The sequence below is a fragment of the Copidosoma floridanum genome, unplaced genomic scaffold (assembly GCF_036245765.1).
Source record: "Copidosoma floridanum isolate Cflo_tuat_1 unplaced genomic scaffold, Cflo_Japanese_pri ptg000005l, whole genome shotgun sequence".
Lineage (NCBI taxonomy): Eukaryota > Metazoa > Arthropoda > Insecta > Hymenoptera > Encyrtidae > Copidosoma > Copidosoma floridanum.
Genome location: NW_028321882.1, coordinates 5103822 through 5127619, shown reverse-complemented (window position 1 = coordinate 5127619; position 23798 = coordinate 5103822). Strand labels below are relative to the sequence as shown.

Sequence of the window (23798 nt, the reverse complement as noted above, 5' to 3'; positions counted from 1 at the left end):
AATTATTTTTAAAATTTCGAAAATTTTTGTACGGGGCTTAGGCACAAAAGTAAATGTCGTTAGTTGTAACGCATTGAAGAACGGCACAGCAATAAATTTTAATAAAATATTTGAACTAAAAAGTATCGCTCCACAAAAGAAATGCACTCTAGGTTCGAATACAGTAAATTTATTTAACACAGATTACGAATTTCACGTTATTATTCCAGAATCGCTAATAAATAATGTATATCCTAAGCGATTAGTTTTTTACGCAATTAATCGCTAACATCGATTACGGATTGTAAACGTTAAAAGTAGGAAGCTAACTTATTTAACCAAAACCTTTTCTTATTGAAATAAATCAATTAACTCCATAAAATTAAATTAATTGAATTACAAAAAAAAACCTTGAGACTAAAAACTTAACCGAGTTTTGAATTAACTTTAAAAAAATTGGTTCTTCCATTACATGACGAAGAAAAAATACCCCTCCCCCCCCGCAGTACTATTTATTATAATGCTCAAAAATTTTAAGTAATTAAAAACAGAAGTGAGAACTTGTCAGCTGGAACAAGAGTAGCTATTAAACAACCAACTAAAAACAAGATCACTGGCCATGCTCACTACCAAACATTACTTAAATATAAGAGCAAACTGGATATTTTAATTACTTCTCCATTTCTGATCTAGCCAGTGAATTCAATAAAATAGAAGCTGATCCTGCAGATAGACATAACATTGCTTTTAGAAGACGTAATGGTCATCATGAATACGTAGGAATGCCGTTTGGACTATGCAATGCACCTGCAACATTTCACCGTTTAATGGATGTTATTTTGTCAGGACTGCAAGGCATTGAGTTATTTTTATTTCTTGATAATGTAATTGTATGCTCAAAATCTTACAAATACCATGTGACAGAAATCACTTATTTATTTAAGAAACTTTAGAAATTGAATTTAAAATTACAACTTGGCGAAGGTAAATTGTTAATGCCTGAAGTAATTTTTTTGTGGCATAAAATAGTTAGTTATAGGGTAAAACCAGATTTCACAAAAATGAAGGCTGTTAAAGACTTTTTGAAACTGAAAATCAAACGAATTCAAGACAATTTTTTGGGTTAGCGAAGTATTATCGTCAATTTGTTAAACATTTTGAAGAAATTGCAGAATTTTTGAGGTAGGTCTCTTGCAAAAAGCAATAGAACAACACGTATACCATTAAATAGATTTTAATCCGCCGAATCCAATGATATCTTTATTCATACCTACAATCAGCCAAAATCTCAAGAGATTGTAACTTAGAGTTTCTATGATGAATATGGGGTCTTATGAAAAAGCATTAGACAATGAGTTACGCGTGCATTTATCTTAAAGAATTTAAATTGCACCTAGATCACATTATATCATACTTGTAGAAAAATCCTTTTTGTTTCTAATGCCGTTACGCAAAATGAGGGTAATCTGACGTTTTCTCAAGATATTTACGAAGAAAAAGAGTAAAAATTAGTTTGACGGTTATGACACAGTTTTGCTTTTGCGTCCACCATGTTTGATTGAGGTGCGCTAATTTAAAAATATGAATGTGACAAAAATAAAATAAACGATAATCATAGACAGGTAAGAGTATAAATAATTAATATTAGGCAAGACTTGAATTTTTAATAAAGATCTAGTTTCATTGTTAATTATTTTAATTATATATATTGATGAAGTTATTTAAACTTTTTTATTAATGTTAGTGGATAATAAAACTTTTATCCCATTATTTGAATCTTTTTCGCAGACTTCTCATAAGATTTTTTTTTGTACCCTCTTTGGCCATTCTTGTTATCATTTATTTTTTATTCAGTCCATTCAAAAATATCAATGAGGCTTTATTTTTTTTATAGCTATTTTTCTGTTTTCATCAAATTTAAGCTTCCTTAGGCTCACACACTCTTGAATAACTTCGTTATCAGAAACATTTAATGCAGTGACTAATTTTTTAAGAAGAAGAATATCATGTACAGCATCATTAAAAAACACATTTTTTTCTTGTGGTAAATATTTTTAAACTAAATTGTCTTGGAATACGAAATTTTTTAGTTTTCGTTTTTTGAATTTTTTTTTTCAATAATCTTAGCGTATCAGTATACCCATATACTAACTGCAAAAAATTTTCATACAATCCCAATTCATGAGCGAGGCTTTTAACTTTCACTGCATTTAAACTATAATAAAAAAAAACTACAATTAGCTTCATATCAATTTCAGTCAAAATTTAAAATTGTTTAATTACCTTGTTACACTGTGACAAATTATATTTATGTTACATGTCTCATCTACAGTATGATTTTTTACTTTATCAAGAGAATTCAGACATGCTTTAATTGCTGCCTCTTTTTAAATAGGTTTTAGTTTATTTTCCCGTTAAAATAACTCCCCCTTCTTAACCATCAATCCAGTTTTTTCGGTGGCTTTTGGTTTAATCGGTACTGTTGGAATCGAATGAACGTTAAACATTATTTCAACATTTATAGCTGCAATCCATAGCAAAGAAAAATGATAGAAGTACGTTAAGTTTATCAATTCATTTGTAGTTATATTAATGTTATAAATAAAAATACATGTACTTGGATTATTTAGTCAGACGCACTAAGGCCTGTTGTTTTGACATAAAAAAAAAACAATTTAAAAATTTTGTATTTTACTCTCGGATAAATTGCTGAATGATGGCTCGTTCTGACGAGATAAGAGCTGGACACTGGAGAAGTGGCCTACATGTGTGCCTTACAGTTGGCAGCAAAACTCTAAGCCCATTTTGACTTGACCATAAGTTATAAGGGAGCTACAAATTTTTCCTGCCGAACCCTTGTTATAACCAGACTTTATAAGAGTATGGTCTTAACTGTTTTATTTTAGTGACGTTCATGTGTCCTTCAGGGCCCAGCTCGCAAGCTTAATGTGTTCTTTTTAGTTGGGTATAATCTTTATTTCAATAATACGAATAATGTTTTATTTTATGAGAATAATTTAGAGTAATTTATTCTTTTAAGAAAAATTAACTAGGGTCACTCCAACAAGGTTCGATGTTAATTATACTACTGATAAATAACTTACATTCATCACTGAGTATTGTTACTGCTGCTTCGGAGCTCTCTAATGCTTTGTGCAGTAATTTCCAGTGCTTCGTTAAACTACACAAATAAGTCTGTGGCCAGTAAGATGTTGCAGTTTCTGTTTTCTCTGCTATCGCCGAAACCCCTTTCGGCAGGCCTCCTTCGTTGTATCTTGATCCTTAGCGTAGTCTAATACTATTGATGTTCTCCAAAATCGCCCGAGTTGCCTCAGCCAACACGTTATGCCAGACGTGAATAAGTTACTTCCGAGTCACAGAGGTCAAGAGTAGACTAAAATTTTAAAGGATAGGTAACATACGTAAATAAGCAATTTTTTTTTAATGGTGCGTTTTTACAGCATCAGAGAGACTAAAAGTCCTTGGTTGAATCGGGGCTGTGAGGAGACTTTGGAGGCAGTATTTGAAAAAAGTGGGGTTAAGTAGAATTTCTCACTCATTAAAAAATAGTATGATATTACGCAAGACAAAAGATTTAATTCCCCTCAGATCAGCTCAACACATATTTCAGAATTTAAGATTAACATTTTTTCCTAAGTATAAACTCCCGTTCGTTCTCACTTTTTTAGTTAAAGAAGTTTTTCAATAATTACAGGATATTTCTCTTAGTTTTTATCAGGTTGACTTAGACTCAAACGAAAAATTATCTTCATTCAATGCACAGTTCTCAATAATACATAAAAAAAAAAGCTCATGGATAGTAACAACTTCGGTACCCAAGTACAAAATTATATGTCTATAAAATAATATGGCAGAGGATATTATCATGATTATAAATATACCTTCCATAAAACGATTTTGTAAATGAAGTTCATGCAATTCTCATTGATATATATATATATATATATATATATATATATATATATATATATATATATATATGTATATATATATATATCTAATTCAATTAAATGTGGCTTTGAACCCTGACTACATCTTTAACGTCACGCTTACATCTGTCACATACGTTCAATCGCTACTTTATATGTAGTCCATATTTGATACCCAAAATGTATTTAGGTCTTTAAACAGATAGTATTCAAGCATACAATTTTTATAAGAAAAAAAAAAATAAATAAAAAAAATATACACAAACAATCTCAGATTGTTTTACTGTACTTTTTTATAAGGTTAAATAAAAAAATTGCAATTTGGCATGTTACGTCATGAAAAATCACGTAAAATTGCATTTATGTTAACCGTAGAAATTTCTAAATTTTGTTTTGTACAGAAGAATACTTACAAATAAATTTGTTAAATTTTTTAATATATCCGCAACTGTTTGCTTTGCATTACATAACCAAAAATAGAAGTAAGGTATGCATAAATTTGTGTATGTAAATACGTGTACATAAAAAAAATAATTGCCAGCGTTACTACATCCATTTGCACTTCTCTTACCTTTCCAAACTTTTTCTCTACTAACTTGACGTGATGAACGTCCCAAAGCCAACAAAATTCATCTTAGTAAAGAGTTATTTCTTGTAAAAGTAAAAAATTCATGATACGTGGATAAATATTCAGTGATACATAAGAAAGTTGAAACAAACTAAAAAAATTTATTCATGAAATTAATGTGTTATTATTAATGTATTTTTTTATTAAACTGAATTATTCAACAAATAGTTGATAAAAATGTACTATTAAAATAAGTTACAAACCGCACTAAGGTAAAGTACCCAGTAGTTGGACACTTTTGACAGTCGAAAGTTACTTTGCTGATTCATAAAAAACTACCAAATAATGATGTTCAAAAAAACATTGCAGTAATTATTTAATATTTTTTTTATTTATAAAAAAAAAATTAAAAATATCAGCTTAATAAACAACGAAAAAATTAATATCAGAGAAAAATCATCAAGACCCAGTATCTGGATACCAGTGTCTAGGTACTGGGACCAACATGAGTCTTAAGACGAGCAGTTGGACACCCCGTGTTAATTAAATGGAAAAAGATTAGGGTGGACCTAATTTCAAAATGCTTTCTTACATCTTTTAACTACTCAATGATTATAACATTTTTACTACGTGGTATTGTTTCTGGTCATCATTCAACTTCATTTTAGTTTTTAACAATAATATTTACATATTATATTCAGTAATAGTGAATAATTTTAAGTGTTTTTTACCGTCCAAGTACCAGGTATAGGAAAAATCTTATGTTATAGCTTCGAAGCTATTCTTGGACAAAGTGATTTAAATTTTTTGATGTGTATAACTCTGATAAACATCAAAAAAAAATTTAATAATATATATTTTGCAACGTAATTTTAGTTAGAAAATACTTTGAATGTTCTATACCCAGCTATAAATTATAATTTTTACTGGTTTTTTGTGTTCTAATACTGAGTACTGAGTATAGGAACATTTTTATTTAAAACATATTTCTTTACTTAAAAACGAAAAAGGGTTTTCAAAAATTTTTTTTCCATCAGGCATTACTGTGCATTGATAGATTTTACATAAATTTGTCTTTCCTATTCGAAAACGTCTTGTTTTTGAAAATGTTAATTATATTAGACTGTCCATCTACTGATGCTATTTTTATTCCTGTCCAACGACTGAACACTTTACCTTATCACAAAAAGTGATGAAATTTTCTACTTTGAGCACTCTTTTTTTTAAGTTGTAGTGTGTTATAAGGGTGGTAGTACGGCAAGGGCAAAAAGAGAGTAACATACAAAATCGACTTTTGTCACACAACTTTTTATAGTTACGTATTTAAAATAAAATGGAGAATTACTTTACTAGAGCACAAAATACAAACATGAACATCTGAAGAGTGCTGTTGTTGTTTGTTGGTGTCTGAGTCGCGTATACTGTTTCTCTTACCCAGAGTTCAATCTGTCAATTTGTGCCGAGTTTATGACTTGGGACCCAAAGGATGTGAAAAACTTCTCTGCCCGTGGGCCTCAAGTAATTGCAAGGGCGCAAAGTGTGGTTTGAGGGTGCAAAGCGGCAGTTGCACTTTGTGCCCATGATAAAAAAATTTGAATAAAAATTAGCTTCCTTACTGCATTAAAAATTAACATAATAAAGAAACTCAACAAAAATTGCTTTGTTATTTTAACTCTCTACATTGTAATATAAATATGTTTGTAAGTCATGCAAGCCATACCCCTTTTAAGAATATTTCTGCAGCGTGTGTAAGTTATGTTGATGGTTTGTATAAAACCAATATTATTTTCTTCCAATTTTTCAATTTTTGTTTCCTTTATAATGCTTCTTTTAGATTGCTTTCAAGCACATGTGCACACACAAACACACCCACACACACACACACTCGCACACACGCACACACATCTATACAGAGAGAGATAGAGAGAGAGAGAGAGAGAGAGAGAGAGAGAGAGAGACAGAGAGATACATGATTTGTGCGTGTGTACACATATTTCAATACAGCTTGATACGCGTTTCTTAATAATTTCTACACATTACAATAATATGAAAGTTTATAATATATTTATTAGGATGCGTCATGATAGCATCTCATGTGAAGCAACCACCCAATAAATAAAATATTACAAGTGTCACCCAAATCAACGAGCGGCTACTGTGATTTGCACACTGTATGGGAACTATTATCATGTCTGTGATTCCAACAAAGAACAAGGCACAAAAACCTTAACTAATACCTTTGTTATCTGTCTAGAGCACGAAGACGTAAACATAACCAAAAAAATTAATCACAGTACACTGAATGAGGATACAAGATTGATAATTGCACAACTCAAACTGCAATAAAAATCAGATCCAATATCGGAAATTACTAATGATAGTATAAACAAACAAAACAAATCTGTTTATCAAGACTGCAATAACTTGGAATTATTAACGATGAGAAACAGCTTGCTGGATGATTTCAACAAAGAATTAAAGGACAAAAACAGACTACTAAAGGAACTACTGGCTAAAGAAAAAGGAACAGCTGAGTGAAGTCCCGAAAAGATCTTGTGCGAAGGTATGTACTAATACACAGTCCAAACCCAAAAGGGTTTCTAGTGCTATAGTCAAAAACTGCAATAACGATAAAAATAAAGCTTACATCACATCTTTGAAAATGCATTGCCCTACGAAAGAAAAAAAATATACAAACAAACGGAATTAATAATAAAAAAGAGGATGAAATCATCATAAACTGCTTAAATAAAAAAAGCATAGACAAAGCTAAAAAGCTTTTAAAAATAATACGGCCCCCGAAATGTATTATACCAAACGAATCTTTTTACAAGCCCAGGATCAAAGTAATAAGGATTGATAGCTGGGATAAAATGGACGAAAAAGCTTTTGAAAGTGATATAAACACTTGAAAATTTGAAAATTTACAAACTAAATACCATGTAATACATTCTTTCGAAATTGAAAAAACAAAATCTTACAGTGTTATATTATAAATTACTCCAGAAGTACATAACTACATTAGAGAGAGCAAAAACAGGCAAAAACAGGATTCATATGGGTTATCAGAGCTGCAGAGTATTTAATGATTTTAACATGAAGCCCAGCATGAACTATTCTCGTTTTGGATATGTCCAAGCGGAATAATAGGCTGTGGTGGATACTATGTTATATCTATGTATTTTTTAAATTTATGTTTAAAGATATGACACATTTTGCTGTCAGTTACCATACGGTCTGTGTCATAATTGGTACTATATTTTGTGTTACTGTAGATACAGTTTACACACTGAAAATTGTTCTTATCACATTTTGCCATAATTTGTGGTCCTGCACATTCAATACATGCAGCCTTGTTATTACACATTTTTGTGTTATAAAAGTTGCCATAACACCACAGTGTACAGATGCTATGATCTTGATAAAAAAACTTTTTTAGCGAACTGTACCTTTCTGCAAAATAATAGGAAATATAAAAATCACTGTGTCGACGGTGATTTTAACATTGAAATAATGTCTCTTGACACTAATGGTCAAGATTTTCTAAATGAACTCTTATCAAATAAATACTTGCCATGTTTCCAAGATGTAAGCAGACCCTCTTTAAGTACTGCAGGTGGAACTTGCATAGACAATTTCTTTGTTAAAAGCAATTATCTGAATTTCAAAGTATATAAAATGACTAATATTTTTACTGATCACTTTCCATTATTTTTAGCAATTGATTCTGATACTATTGAGACTAAAAATACTGACACTTATCAAAAAAGTATTAAAATTATAATAAACTTAAACAATTTTCATCAAACACTAGTTGGCAACATATTTTAGACCTGCAGGATCCAGAGAGGGCAACTGATTCTATAATAATGAACTTACAAACGTTAACTTACTCATCAACAAGAAATAAAACTTTTAAAAAACTTGAAAACCTAGAAAAAACTGGATAATAAATCCTATTATAATCTCATGTTCAACTAAAAAATCTTTGTATCTTAATTGGACAACAGATCTCAACAATGACTATTTAAGAGTTTTGTATAAAAGCTATGTCAAGGTCCTTGACAAAGTGATAAAAGAAGTCAAAATTAAACGTGACAAAGTGATGGTTGATCTCAACTGTATAAATCCTAGGAAACTATGGAACTATGTTAAAAATAAGACAAATAAAAAAACAAAGACTGATAACAATATAATAAGTTGAATCATAGATAAAGGTAATAAGATCGGAAATCCTGCAGAAATTGCTTATTCTATGAACAAATTTTTTTGCAGCATTGGTGCTGAACTGAGTGAAAAAATTATGTCGCCGAAAAATGCAGATACAACATTAAAATTACCCCCGAGTAATAGTAATAGAATTTTGATGTATCTAACTAATAAAAATAAAATAATATCAACTATAAATAAAATAATATTATTATAAATATTTCTGAATCAAGAAAAAAAAAAAACACTTCTATAGTTACAGACCAATTTCTTCAATATTAAATATAGCGAGAATACTAGAAAATATGATACATACTAGGCTTTACAATTTTCTTACTGAAAATAACATATTCAACAAAAATCAATATAAATTTTAAAAAAATAAAGGCAAACAAAAAATGCTCTAAATTGCATATCAAATAATATACATAAGAACCTTGATGAAAGTTAATACATAGTTGCCACGTTTCTAGATTGAGCCAAGGATTTTGACACCATCAATCTTGTCTTACTGTTTACCAAACTTGAGAATTGTGGAGTCAGGAGTCATGTTCTCGAGCTTTTAAGAAGTGATCTCTCTAATAGAAAACGAAAAGTAAAAATCAATGAAGTATATAGTAATTTTTAGGAGGTCACCACTGGTGTGCCCCAGGGCACTATTTTGGGGCTTCTACTTTTTGTAATATATGTGAATGACCTGTTTGGGAGCATGCCTGTTGATTCCATAGTTTCATATGTGAACGATACTCTTGTCCTATCTATAGACAATGAATGGAATCTTGCACGTGATAACATAATAATAATTACCTCGATAGAGTCTCTAAAGAGTTTTCTTTGAATAAGCTATCATTAAATTTGAGCAAAACAGTACTCATGACTTTTAGAAATAAAGAAGACAGTGTCCCTATAAATTAAGAAATAAAAATTGGTAATTATAAGCTGGAGAGAGTCGTAGTGTACAGGTATCTTGGTGTGACCTTTGACTACAATATAAAACGGGATAAGCATGCCGAAGCGACAGTAAGACAGACTAAATATCTGGCTTTTGTTTTCTCGAAGCTTGTTAAATTAATGAATAAAAAAACACTTATACCTATGTTTTATGCACTCCTTCACAGCTGTTTTACCTATGGTACAATAGCCTGGGGTGGTGCTTATAAAAGCCATTCAGTCATGGCGCAAGCATTTAAGATAAAGTTTTGAAAATAATAAACAGAAAACGAGATAAAGCGATAATATAGAGACCTTTTAATATAAAACAATCCTTCATATTGAAGTCAATGGGATATAATTACAGGTACTTGAAAAACTGTTTTGTGCAATCTTAAAGTATTACAAGACATAAAAACTTAATATTACTAAAAGTTAGATTAGAAGTGGGTAAAAAAACAGTATCTATAACGTGAGTTCTTTCTACAACTCACTGCCAGAGTAGTTGAAGGATATGTAACTCAATTAATAAAGTGTAACTAATAAACTTAAAAACCAGGTGACAACTAATATTAAGATAAAGTAAGAAATCTTTATTTAATAGAGTTTGTAATGGTTTTCAAATATTGTAAAAAAAGTTTATGGATTGGTGATGGATGATTTTTCATAGTTGACTGTTTATCGTTGAGAAATATAATAGATTTTTATACATGATTATTGTCATTTGCATATTATGAACAGGTATTTATAATACATAATTTACATAATAAACTCTTATAATTCTATAAGAGTTTACTAATGTAAATTGGTCTGCTTTAATAAATAATTAAAATAAAATAAATAAGCACACTAATATAGTTTTATAAATAAGTTTGTCATGGCCCGTAATAACTTCACTATACTTACTCATTAGCGTAACGGAAAACTCCTAAAATATCTACTTCTCTGCAAAGAGCATTTGTTAATGGTAGTTTGACTTCATTTGCTCCCATACCAACAATAACAGCTTTTCCTCCTGTTTTTGTAACCTGAAATTGCCATAATGTTGAGTGTTCTAATTGTTTCATTCAACTTCTTGTTTATTATATTTTCATAAGCTTATCTATCAGACTTAAAAATACTTATATTTATTCTCAATGTATTTTTTTTATACTTTGTGTAACTGTTTTAAATCGTAGATACAAAATCTTGTTCAATTAGTGACCAATATTGTTGCACTCATCATAATAAATAGTTAGGATCTGAAAATTAATCTAATCTCTTCAGTATTTGGTGTTCAGTTACTTGCAGATTTTGAAAAAGCACAAGGCCATTTTGACGTCAACCATACGTAGAATGATTAACGTTCTTAAAATGTTAAATAAGATAAGATAATATTTTTTTATATAAGATAATTAAATAAGATAATATTTATAGTCAAGGTAAAAACAACAATTAATTTTTCAACTGTATAATGTCATGTTTTTGGGCTTTTGATAATCTTTAGTAACAGCCAGTCACATTATGCATTTTAAATAAGAGTTTTAAATGCCTTGTTGCACTTCACACTTATATTGAGAAAAACAGTTTCATGTGCCAAAGGAAATAATAATTTTTTTTTAAACTGCTTTAACAAATTTCTTTTATTATTTATCATGTGTTCCCTAAAACATTTACGTCAGAAGTTAAGTACATGAATAGTGTTTTGATGCACTGGTGAAATAATAATTAGGATAATTGTTCTCATCCTAATGCAAGTAAAAGTCACTTTAGTAACATTCAACTGCACCATATATGCCGATAGAATGAGCTCATTAGAAAGCTGATCTTGGATGAAATTCCGTATAGTATCTAACGTAGTTTAGTCAATGTTTTCTGTAGTAAGAGCTATACTTTCAAAAAAGGGCTTACTCGAAATGCGGGCATCATTTTTTACGAACAGTTTTTTGCAAAACAATGCTAAGAAATCGTGTTTTTCAATTATATCTTTAAGCCAATCAACAAAAGCCATACTCTGATGGTATGATATTTGTAGATATTATTGAAACAAAAAAATCGTGCTTCAACCATATAAAATTAGTTAATAATTGATTAAAATAATCGATAAATAACCTCGGAAAAATTAAAAATTTCGTGATTTTTTTACTTCGTCTAAAAATTTTTAACAGCTCTGAAACTCAAAGAGAATGTGTCTTCTATGAGCATGAAAATACTGAAATCTTGTCGTGAAATATTGTTTAGAACTTTTTTACAAAATGCATTTACTTATTTAATAGATATTTTATGTCTTTATTCTAACCTGGATTCTATTATCTAGCAGGGCCCAGCGAGAGCTTATTTTTGTTGTTGTTACGTCTAGTTTATGAATTCACTCATGGCTAAACGATTTTTACAATTTTTCACCAACAAAATATTCATTAAACAGGACCACTATTTTGCAAATAGTTTGTTTAGAATATCTCATTAACAAATTAACATAATAGCATTAGGCAAGAATATTCTTAGAACTAAAATTTTTTCTGACTTAAGGAAATTATCGTTGTAAAGGTTTTACATGCTAAGATGATTTTAAAAATTTTGTTTACTCCATTTGGTAATTTCATAACACACAGACGTTTGAATTTTGGCTGTAGATAGTTTAATACTTGAATTCTTATATCGTGTATTTTAGATTTTATATTCTTAAGGGCTAATTTAAATGTTTATCAACGACCATCCAATCTAATCGTAAAGACACGCTTGTCATTTTTATCTCGATTTTTTTTTTATCAAACTACTTTAAACTTACACATTGAGAAAAAAAGTAGTAACTGTGCTATTTATAATTAAATTTTAACCTTTTTTTTGTTAACAATTGTATTGCTATTGTAGATTTTTTTTAATTAATTCAATACAACAAATAACTTACTTTTGAAAGGCCGTACTTGAATTAATGATTCTGATGTTAAAAATATCGCTGGCAATTGTTTAAATAGATGCATTTTGACAACAACATACATAACAGCAATCTGCAGAACTGCATAAAAGAAATTATACCATTTTTAAATTGTATAAAACTTATACTAGGGCTTACACTTTTCCATATTTTTTTATTTTATTTTTTTAAATTTATTTGGAAAACATTTGAGGACTAAGTACGTCTTTCTCTATCTTTTAAAATTTTCGCTGCGTTCATGAAAACGAAGTTAAGAAAAGAGGAGTTAAAAAATGAAGAAGTAAAAGAAGGAGCACTCATTTCGTGGGATAAAAAGGTCTTTACTTTCATAGATTTTCCAATCTGCATGAATTGAAAGAAAAGGAAAAAAAGTTTATTCATAGTTAATCAAAAAACAAATAAACTACAATAGCAATAAAGCAGTTCATTACTTTAAAAATCTGCTTGTGAATAACTGACTTGGTTCAATAGTGGCCAGCCTTATACAGTCTTTTAGTCGACGAATCGTTGCCAGAAATAGTAGTTAATATGTATTTTTTGGCAAGGTAGTTTAACGTTAGGTGGCCCTTAAGAGAACCGATAAGATTGATGGTTAAGTAAGGAACGTAAACACTGATGATGGCCCTGAAAGGACTAGTAGTAATATTTCGAGCCATTTCTTATCACTGTTATTGATGATGGAGAGCTCGCTGTATGCGTAGCTTGACTCTAATCCTCAGAGTCTCTGCATATGGGGACCGTGCTGGTGGAAGGTACACCTCTGACGAAAGAATATCCCTCGTTTGCGTCGTTACCCGGACAACTAACCGCTCATCGCTAGTCAGGAAAGTGGACCTGGAGAATACCTTCTTTGTGGACATGCCGTTGCTACGAACCACTGAGAAGTCTTTAGTGGCTACATGAACTCGTGATTGTTCTCCCTGGCTTGCTGTTGTAATATAATATGCTCTGGCAGCAGTACCAGGTCAATTGAAAGAATGTCCATAAAATCCCAAATTGCTAGAGCAAATTGTGCTCTGGCTTGACGTCTCCTGATATTCCACTGGAGACGTTAGCGTTGAAAACGTCTTTGTATTAGTGGCAATCGGCAATCATGGTGGATCAGAATGGAGTTCAACGTAAGTCACTTGTCCATTAAGGATCAGAGTCATTGGTAGCCAGTATACCAGGCTACATGACTCCCAGCTTTAGGCTTCATGTACTGTCAGTCAATGACTGTGTATGTGGTACGATACTTGGGCCTATTATAACAACACTTATTTTATTTAATTGTAGGTTGTTTCGATATAACTTGGACGTCACCTAGCAGATTTAACTAAACCAAAGCACAAAGCTAGCAAATTTTTGCAAAACTTTGAGCTTGTTTATTGCTCTTAATACTGAATTTCTAAAAAATAAGAACTATACTAAAACCATTTAGGAAATGTCAAGAATCATTATGCGAAATTTCAGCAAAATCGGTTAAGTAGTTTTCACAGTAAGCGATTACAACGGTTATAGCAACTTTGCTCTATATATTAGGAAGATTATAGAAATATTTATTGAAACCAGACCAAATTAAAAGACACATACTTATTCTGCGATATTTACACCATCTTTGTACACAATAACATTTTATAAAAAGTTTATTTATAATAATACATCATCTGCTACAGAGTGTAAGTTACTATTAAGTAAAACTTAATGCTTGGATGCCCAAGTTATACTTAATATTAGTTTTTTTATTAATATTATAAAATAATCTAACGTTTATTCTTTGTAGAAAAAAATATCCTAAAAACTTCCAATTGGCTAACTGCACATATTTTATATGTTTAATGTAAAAAAATTTTAATTTATCATGTACACTTACGAAAGAATCACATAAAATTTCATGTTTGAGGAAACAGTCTGTAGAAATTTCAGAACTTTTTTTGTATAATAGACAAATGCTTGTTGAGCGTATTAAGAGTTCAAATTGTTCCGCTTGTTGTTTTTATAATTAAATAATTGAGAAGGAGCTACGTATGCATTGAATCGTATGTAAAGATGTATCTATATTACCTAAGTAATTGCCAGCATCACTGCATAATTGCGCTTCTTTTATCTTTCTGAACTTTGACCTCACCAACTCTGATGAACAGGCTTACGTAAAGAAATCAACTTTGTCACGAGTAAAACAATTGTTATGTAATAAAATAGTAATAAAGCTAAATAGTGTAGTTATAGAACCTTGTACGAATTAACGATGGAAGAAAAAAGAAAACTGTAGAATTGCTTGAAAATATCGAAAAAAAATGGAAAAGTATTTAAACGATTGTCACATTATTAATTTAAAAATTAATAGCTTAACAAAAATAAGAAATATTTCTACAAATACACTAAAAAAGCAGTCTCTGAAAGGTATTTTTTATTATGTTCTGGAAAAGTATATGTAATTGTATAAAAAAAGTCATGTAATTGAAAGAACTATTTGTGAGTTAATAGTATGTGCAAGAAAACTGTATAAATAAATAAGTATAACAAAAATATTTAAATGTAGAGTAACTCTCAAACTTTACTTTAATAATAAGATAGAAGTATTAAATAATTGACGACATTCCCAGCAGAGTAAAGAGGGTACTTGGATAGTGTGCGTGCGATCTTTGGCTTAAATCTCCAAGAAATTTTTTTTCTTTGTTGATTGTAGTATGAAGAATTAAGAATTAACGTTCTTTACGTGTGCACTTTAACGATGTGATGCGGTATAGTGGAATACGGCAAATGGAGCGGAGCTTGGTGAGACCAAGAGGGAAGAGGGCTGAGTGTTGGCAGCCAACGACCGCCCGCCTTGGCAAATTCAAGCACGGAGAGCATGCACGCATTCCGATTCCTTGAATGACTCACTACTGCAGCTTCGCGAGAGCGCGTTCACCTACACGGCATCAAATGGTCAAGGCAAAATTCAAGGCTTCACTGAGCACTAGCACATATCCACTCCTGCACTGACTGTCGGTCCCTGGAACCACGCTCTACTACCAAAATGTTCACGAGGGAAGGGGTTTTATGCTGCTCCCAATCCAGTTCAGTCGTGTAGAGGTGGAAGTGGTTTACGGCGGAAAATAACTGTAACGCAAATGTGCAATAAAAATTTATACAATATATTTACAGTGCTTAAATTATGAAAATGTGCTCAAGTGAAGGCAAGCGAAGAGAAGCTTTCTCTGCCGCCACGGTGCGCTAACTAACTTACTATGCTCGCAGAGCAATATTTATAGAGACAAAAGTTAAAGTAAAAGCTTCTAGTACATTGATAAATAAAGGTACAAGAGTAAAGGTAAAACGATCTCTTGGGCATTGAAAATGTACGTGATGATAAGGGCGTATGATCGGAAAATTCTTTCAACTTTAATAGAAGAATGACGAACGTTACGCAATTTAAATTTAGAAAAGGTTTGTCAGCAAATATTCAGGTACAAAACTGAACAAATCTTATATCATGAAATTCTAATTTGTCAAAATCTGTGGCTATCAACTGTCGCAGAAGAATCAAAAACCAAAGAAAATTGTTTTCTGTAACATATAGTTTATAAAAACTCATTGTTACTTGAATTAAATCTGATTTTTGGTATAGAAACCTTCTTGACAGATTTTTCTACAGTTCTCATTTCTGCTTTAATGTTATATTCAAATAGTTTGGTTTTGTAAGGTCTTGTTTACTTGCACAAACCATCAAATGAACTTGAGTTTCATATAAACCTAACAAATGCACACACTTTTAAATTTTATAACATATGGTGGTCAGCCATCATGTATATTATTAAGAGTTTTGATTGGAAAATTTATATCCATGTTATCGTCTGTGTGATCACGACTATTTTTTTATATTCACTGTGAGTTGTTAAATTTATCTTGTTAAGATCATTCTTCATATCATCTCTAACTATACAACTTTTTCTACAATTGTTATCAATTCTTAATTTTTCAGGAATATTAAGCGTTTTAATTGTTTCATACCCAATCTTTTTTGACAACGAAAAAAATTCTTCATTAATGCAACGCATGTTTTTTTTCACATAAGACTTTTTTTATTACAATAAATATTATAGCCGTATTGTCGATTATTGTGGTCTTGTATCCTTGTTTGACCCCTGGAAGCATTTGTTTAAAATCAACACCTTGAATAAATAATTTACAACCGAAATATGGTACATGATTCTTTATTTAGTCTTGTACTGTTTTATCGGCAATTTTCGCAGCTTTCTTACAGATTATTTAGGATTTGAATTGATTGGAGTCCAATACAATAAAAACAAGTTTTTGTTCTATCAACAGAAAATGTATCAATTAATATTTTGTCTGAGAATATTTTTTAACAATCTCCTGTATTACCAATAAAGAAAAGTTTTGTAGTACTGTCAATTATTTTATGGAATAATCTATTTTAATTACTGTATGGCTTAACGAAAAGATCTTGAGGATGTGTTTCTAAACTAATGACAGCTTCTTTTTCTAAATTATCTTTGAAAATTGGTTATAAAGTTGGTTATTGTAGTCATCATCACGTAAATATATTTTTGTTAAGTATGTTTTTTAAATATTTAATAAGAAGTTGTTTAATTTTTTTCTAAAAATTTTTGCCACAAATCTCTTCAATGAGAATCGCAAGAAACTTTTTTATTGTCAGTGCAGTGCAGCATATCCTTATTTGCTTCTTTAAAATAATTATGAATTTGAAAACCACGTAAACTAGGCCTAAGATAATAGCATTTTTATATGGAAAATTAAAGCAGCATTTTTAAATGAACTATAAAGTATTCTGTCAACTATTTGTAACATTTCAAAGGGTTTGGCTCCATTATTGCAATTTATAATTGAATTTAAACAAAACGCTTTAAGACAAATCAAAGATATTTTGACAATACTGTCTTATCTTTTGCAATAGATGTATTGCTCTATATCGTATATTGTAATACGAAATATTGACGTACAATGTACTTGACTTTTTGAAGTATGACATCATACGACCTATAATTTAAGATTAAAAACAAAGTAATTATATCTAATCACATAAGTCTAATTTGAAAATAGAGTATTAAAATGTGGACACCCACAGCGTACAGGGATTGGAGCTCCTCTACTATAATTATATTACGTCGATTTCTGTGAGACTAGCAGCTGACGTAGTGCTCTATAAATATTGGAACTTATATATTATATAATATAATAGACATTCTAACTCTGTCTATTAAGTATATTGGAAATCTTCAGGTTACGGGCCCCAAACTCGCTTCCACCGCGCGTGATCTTTGTTTGTGTGGGTGAGAGTGATAAAAGGGAGGATGGCGGAAAGGGCTGAAACAGCAAAGAATGGACAAGAGAGTCCAACGAAGGAAGCGGCCGAGAGCGTGACCTCTGGTGACCAGGCCGAGTTCGTTGTCGACCAGGCGTTGTCGACGCCGGTCAAAAAAAGGGGAGCAAATCTGAATGCCAGAACCGAGATCAGCGGTAGGTCAATACTTTGTTTTCTTGAGTAATGCCTAGGTTGGACGCTACGACGTGAGGTAAAAAGGGGATTTCTTGTGCATTCTGAGACATGCCTGGGATTCCAAGAAACACGTGGCGTCAGTAGCGCGACACGCACATGCAAGAGCGGAGCGGATCGAAAGAAGGACAACATATTGCGGCTGAGGAGAGAGTTCCGTCTCTCTCTCTCCCTCTCGTGATAACGCGAGGCTATTTGACTAAAAACATATTACAAGTCCGTTTGTGTTTTGTTTTCGTGCTTTCTCGCAACTCTTGTTCTTGTCGCCTCGACTGTTGTGTGCGCGTTACAATATAAATGTCTGAACTGGGAAAGTTTGAACGTGTGTCGGCAGAAAATTATATATGTCCTTTCCTAGTGCTTTTAATTAATTGAACTCTAAGAAATAAATATTCAAGGCGGTTTTCAGATTTATTCAGAAAAGGCTGATATTTTAAAAGCTTACATTTTCTTTTAGACGAGCAAACTATCGATGCTCTGTCGAGAATATGTCGGGAAATTTCATCCCAAGTCAAGTCAGAGGGACGACAACAAGATGCCATCTTGTTGGTAGATAAAAGGGGAATAATGGCATGTGTCAGGCAAAGGGATATTCCCGCCAAAGGTGTGTGGACGAAATTATTTTCCGTGTGACTCGCACAGTCACGTTAGACTTGTGTTCGGTCGCGCGCGGCTGTGTGAGTGCCCAGCGTGCAATAGTGCTTTGCGTTTGAGCACGAAAACACGCTTCGGGCCACGTTGACTAGATTCGGCTTGCGTTCGGTCGATTTCTAGTTGACTCCCTAAAAACAATGTCCGTCTTTTGTTTTAGATTACCTGATCGGTGACGATTACAAATACATCGTTGAATTTCTTTGTAAAAAGGGAGGCAAAGTGACGTTGCCAGATAATCTATTCAGGGAAGATGGAGAATGCGAGAAACCTGCTCGTGATGAACCCGGGTTATTTGAAAAGTCGGTCGATGTGTTTAAAATGTCACATGAGAAAAAGTTCGAAATATCAGAAGTCCAAAACCTCGATAAGATAAATGTAGACAGTAAAAATCTTTGGCAGAAATTAGGCGGAAATAAGTCTGTACACGATGCAGCCCCCTCTTCCCCGTCGCGCACACCAAAAAATACCAAACTTAGAATAAAGAAAGTGCAAACCATTTAAAACAAATATAAATGGATGAACGTCAGCAAAACGAAGTTGCATATGGCAGATAAACAGAAAAATGAAAATTTTTTAGAAAACACTATGCTGGCCAGTTTCGACTCAATGTTGGCCGCGGTTAGTCAGATGATCGAAAGGCAGAAGAAAGCAAACGAGGAGTCAAGGAAGGCAGAGGAAGAACGGGCAAGGAAGGCAGAGGAGGAAAGGCAAGAGGCTGAGAGAACAAAGGAGGAGATAATTCTGGTCATGCGCAATTTTGACCAGAGGTTCTCCCGGTTGGGCGAGCGGGTGACCAGGGTCAAGTCATCCAAGGCCCAATTGTCAACTGGGGCACCCCTGCAGTCATCAACTTCTCGCAACGACAGAAGACGGGTGAGTCTGCAAGACAAAGTGAAAACGTTCTTGACTGACACAAAAAATAAAAATTTGTCAAAAGGCAGCGCAGAACTTCTCGCGACAACCATTAGTCAAATACATAAATTCAGCCGTGATACTTAACACATATACAATTGCCATCTGTCTAAAGATATGAAGTTCGAAGCTTTTATCGATAAATTTAAGTCTGAACTCCGGTCTGAAGGATTATTATATGTCATTGATTCTTCGATCAAAAATACGGAATTTACTAACGAAAACATGATCAAAGAAGACAAATTAAAAGTCAGAGATATTTTATTAAGTAGAGTAACAGAAAAATATTATTTAAGAACTTTTTATTTTAAAGATCCGGTTGTAATATTGAAAAGTCTGAAAGAACTTAACAAGGGGGAGACACCCTTTACAACTGCCGCGATTCGTTAAAAATTGCATGAAATTAAATTTTACAAAGGGAAAGAATCGGTTGCTAAATTCATAGAAAAATTTGAGAAACTGGTCAGAAATTATGAGACTATAAGTACGTCTAGTCCCTTTTCCGAAAAAGAAAAGCGAGATGCCTTTTATACTGCCGTAATCGAAGCGGTACCTAGCGTGCAGGTAACATACTTCACGCTTAAAATGCAAAGCAGAGATGAAAAGGGTATGACATATGAAAACCTCATGTCGTTCATGTTAAAGGTCGAGTCAGAAGGCCAAGCAGAAGCCACTGGAGGTCGCCCCACAAGGGCCGCTTTGACTGCCTCTTGGCCCCAGGACCGTCTTCGTTGTTTTAAATGTGATGACTGGGACCATATGGCTGACAAGTGTCCGAAGGCAGGTACCGGACTCAAAAAGTGTTACAAGTGTGGCACGTTTGTGTATGACATCCCAGCTCACAAGAGAAGCAGCCCGAGATGTGGTGAGGAAAATAAGTCTGATTTATGCAATTTTAAAGGGCAGGGCCGTAGAAGTCGAGGGAATCAAGGTGGCCACGGCTGTGACCGTGGCAGTGGCCGAGGCCGCTCTTATTCCCGAAACTTTGGGTAGAAAAGGGACTCTAGCAACGTCAGGGACGGAAAAGATCCCAAAAGGCAAAAAGTTTTTGACCAGGGCTGGGAGACGAAGGAGAAACGAGATGCTTCAGGGTCAAATAAAGGTGAGTTTTTGACGTTAATCAAGCTTCCCAATACTCTGTTTCTAAACTCTGCAGGTTGGGTGAATAATTCAGAATCGGTTGGGGAAAATAAAATTAAATTTGTTGCTGATTCGGGAGCTACTGATCATTTTGCAAAGTCAGAAAAATTATTTACAAATATTGACAGAAACAAAATTGGTAAAATAAAATGTGCAAACTTAGACTTAATCGCAGATTTGAAAACGGAGTAAGTGGGAAATTTGCTGCTTAAAAATTGCAATAACGACGTTGAGTTGCAGGAAGTGGTGCGTGCTCGCGACTTAATCGGGAATTAATTGTCGCTGCGGAAATTTGCTGATATGGGCTTGTCAATCTATTTAGATGACAAGGAGATTAGTATTTTCGATCCTCATACTAAAAATGTCTGGATATCGGGAATATATGAAAAACCCTATTAGATGGTTGAATTTGTTAAGTCGGACAACAAAAGAATGAAAGTCTAGACGGCTGAGTCAAAAGCACAGACTATTCCTAAAAATTCAACTGCAGATATAAAATTAAATAATAAGTCTGAAAATTCAGAGAGCTCGGTCGGTAAGTTAAATAATGACAGTTTTGAAAATGTATTTTTATTAAATGACAGAAAATTTCATGAAGTCGGAAAAGTCCTGACCGAAGAAATAAAAGACATTCCAAGTCCGTTTAGCGAAAATTATAAAAAATTCAAAGATAACAACGGGGCCATGCTGTGGCATGTCAGACTGGGCCATGCTTCATTCGGGTATCTAAGGGAACTGCAGAAAAACTATCTGGAAGTAAAAAGTCTGAAAGTAGCCGTATTTGATGATGTTGTTCAGACTTGTGATGTGTGTTTTAGAACACAATCCCAAAAACTGCCTTTCCCTTCGGTCCGCGAACGAGCATCCCAACATCTACAAATAATTATTGATGATTATTCCAAATTTGCAATTGCTTATCCGATGAAAAACAAAAGTGATACGGGTGAATGTTTAGATAATTTTGTTAAAGGCTGTAGAAATCTTTTTGGGTTTGAAGCCAAAGTGTGTTATCTAAGGTCTGATCAGGGTCCCGAGTACACGGGAGGCTTCGTGCGAAAAATTCTAAATGACTTTGGAGCTGAACTCCAACGGAGTTGTCCGGGTACCCCTGAACATAATAGCACGTCAGAAAGGCTGAACCAAACAATTTAAATAAAAGTCCGAGCTCTGATATGTGATTCGGGAATCCCGGAAAACATGTGGGACTTGGCACTAAACGCAGCTGTATTTGCGTATAATCGTACTCCGCATCGCTCAAATAACATGGAAATTCCTTTAATGAAGCTGGCTCCGAATAAAAGGACAGACCTAAGTCAGATTAAAAGATTCAGCTGCATCGCGTATTTGAGAGTTCAGAGAAACACTGGAACGAAATTCCATGCAAAAGGGATACAAGCAGTTATGGTAGGATACACGCCGACAGGGTATCGTCTGCTTTGTCCGGACGAAGGAAAGTTTTATGAAAGTGGGGACGTCAGATTTAACGAGCGTTTTATGTATAGAGACGTTTTTGGTGAAAATTCAATTAAAAACTAGGAAAATGTGACTGTAGATATAAATTAGACGAGTGGTTTTTAAAATTCGAAAAGAAAAGAGAAGAGACAGTGTCATCGGAGGAAGCGCCCCTGGTGGTACAACGTAAAAGAGGAAAGCCGAAAAGGCTAATAGAAACAATGGAGGCCAACTTGTTCCAAGAAAGTCGTGTAAAGGACGTCAGCTTTGCGGGCTTAGCTCTCGGGGAAGAATTAACAAAAGACTTAATCTTCAAGAACGGTGATACTGAAACGTCAGAAAAAAATGCCATTTATGTGGAAGATCTAGTTTACTACTCTTTGCTGGCAAAAATAAATAAAGATCCAGCTTCATATAAAGAAGCAATGAAGGCTGTGGATAACGAAGGCTGAAATTAAGCCATTCAAGAAAAACTTGACTCAATAGCAAAGAATCAAGTCTGGAAGTTGGTAAACAGACCTGCAGGACTGGTAAATGGTAAACGTCCGAATATCATCGATTCTCGATGGGTTCTTAAGAAAAAGGTAGATGCTCAAGGATGTGAGAAACACAAAGCACGGCTGGTTATACGGGGTTTTAAAGATGAAAATGAGTATGATCTTACGGAGACTTACGCCCCGGTGTTAAGACTAACTATAATAAGGACTGCTTTGGCTGTAATCAATAAATTAAATTTAGATACATGTCAGCTTGACCTTAAAACGGCATTTTTAAATGGTACTCTTGACGACGAAATATACATGGAGTTACCAGAAGGTTTAGTCTGTTCCGATCTGGAAAAACAAAGCAAGGTAAGCAAGCTTCAGAGAGCCCTTTACGGCCTTAAAGTCAGTCCCAAAAAATGGCATAAGAGATTCTCTGAAGCAGCAACGAAAATAGGTCTGAGATCTTATATCTTGGAACCTTGCCTGTTTACTTGGCATGAGGCAGATAAAATCCTGATATTGGTTCTCCATGTTGATGACATGCTTATAGCAAGTAATGATTCTGGAAAATTGAAGTCTGTGAAGAAAAGACTGCAAAGTGAGTTTGAAAAGACTGACCTAGGAGAAGTTAAACCGTTTTTAGGCATTAAAGTCAGAAAAGACAGAGACAACCAAGTTCTAACTTTAACCCAGACCAATTACATAAATAAGATACTTTAAAAGTTTGGGTTTGATAATTCTAAGCCAGTGAAAACTCCTATGGTCACAGGTCACGTGTTAAATCAACAAAGAAAACAAAGAGAGCAATCAGAAAGGCGGATTGACTTGAATGAGTCAAGATCGACTGAAAGCGTTCCCTACCGGGAGGCTGTTGGGAGCTTATTATATGCTGCCAATACTGAACGTCCGGATGTAAGCTATGCAGTGGATGTGCTGAGCAGGCATCAAATAAGTCTGACTAACAAAGACTGGAATATGGTTGAAAGAGTGTTTCGGTATCTGGCAGGGACCAAATCTTATGGTCTAAGATATTGTGAAAGGCAGCAAGGGCTGGAAGCATTCTCCGATGCCAGTTTTGGCGACTGCAAAGGGTCTCTGACCA

The 23798-nt window shown here is 33.1% G+C and overlaps 1 protein-coding gene across 1 annotated transcript in view; it reads right to left on the bottom strand.

Moving 5' to 3' along the window:
* The window catches only part of LOC106644035 (sorbitol dehydrogenase), a 185068-nt gene that overhangs the window by 72983 nt on the left and 88287 nt on the right, over positions 1 to 23798 (bottom strand). The window contains exon 7 of the mRNA XM_089598079.1: positions 10543 to 10664. Coding sequence (XP_089454205.1) covers positions 10543 to 10664 — 122 coding nt within the window. The remainder of the gene's footprint in view (positions 1 to 10542; positions 10665 to 23798) is intronic.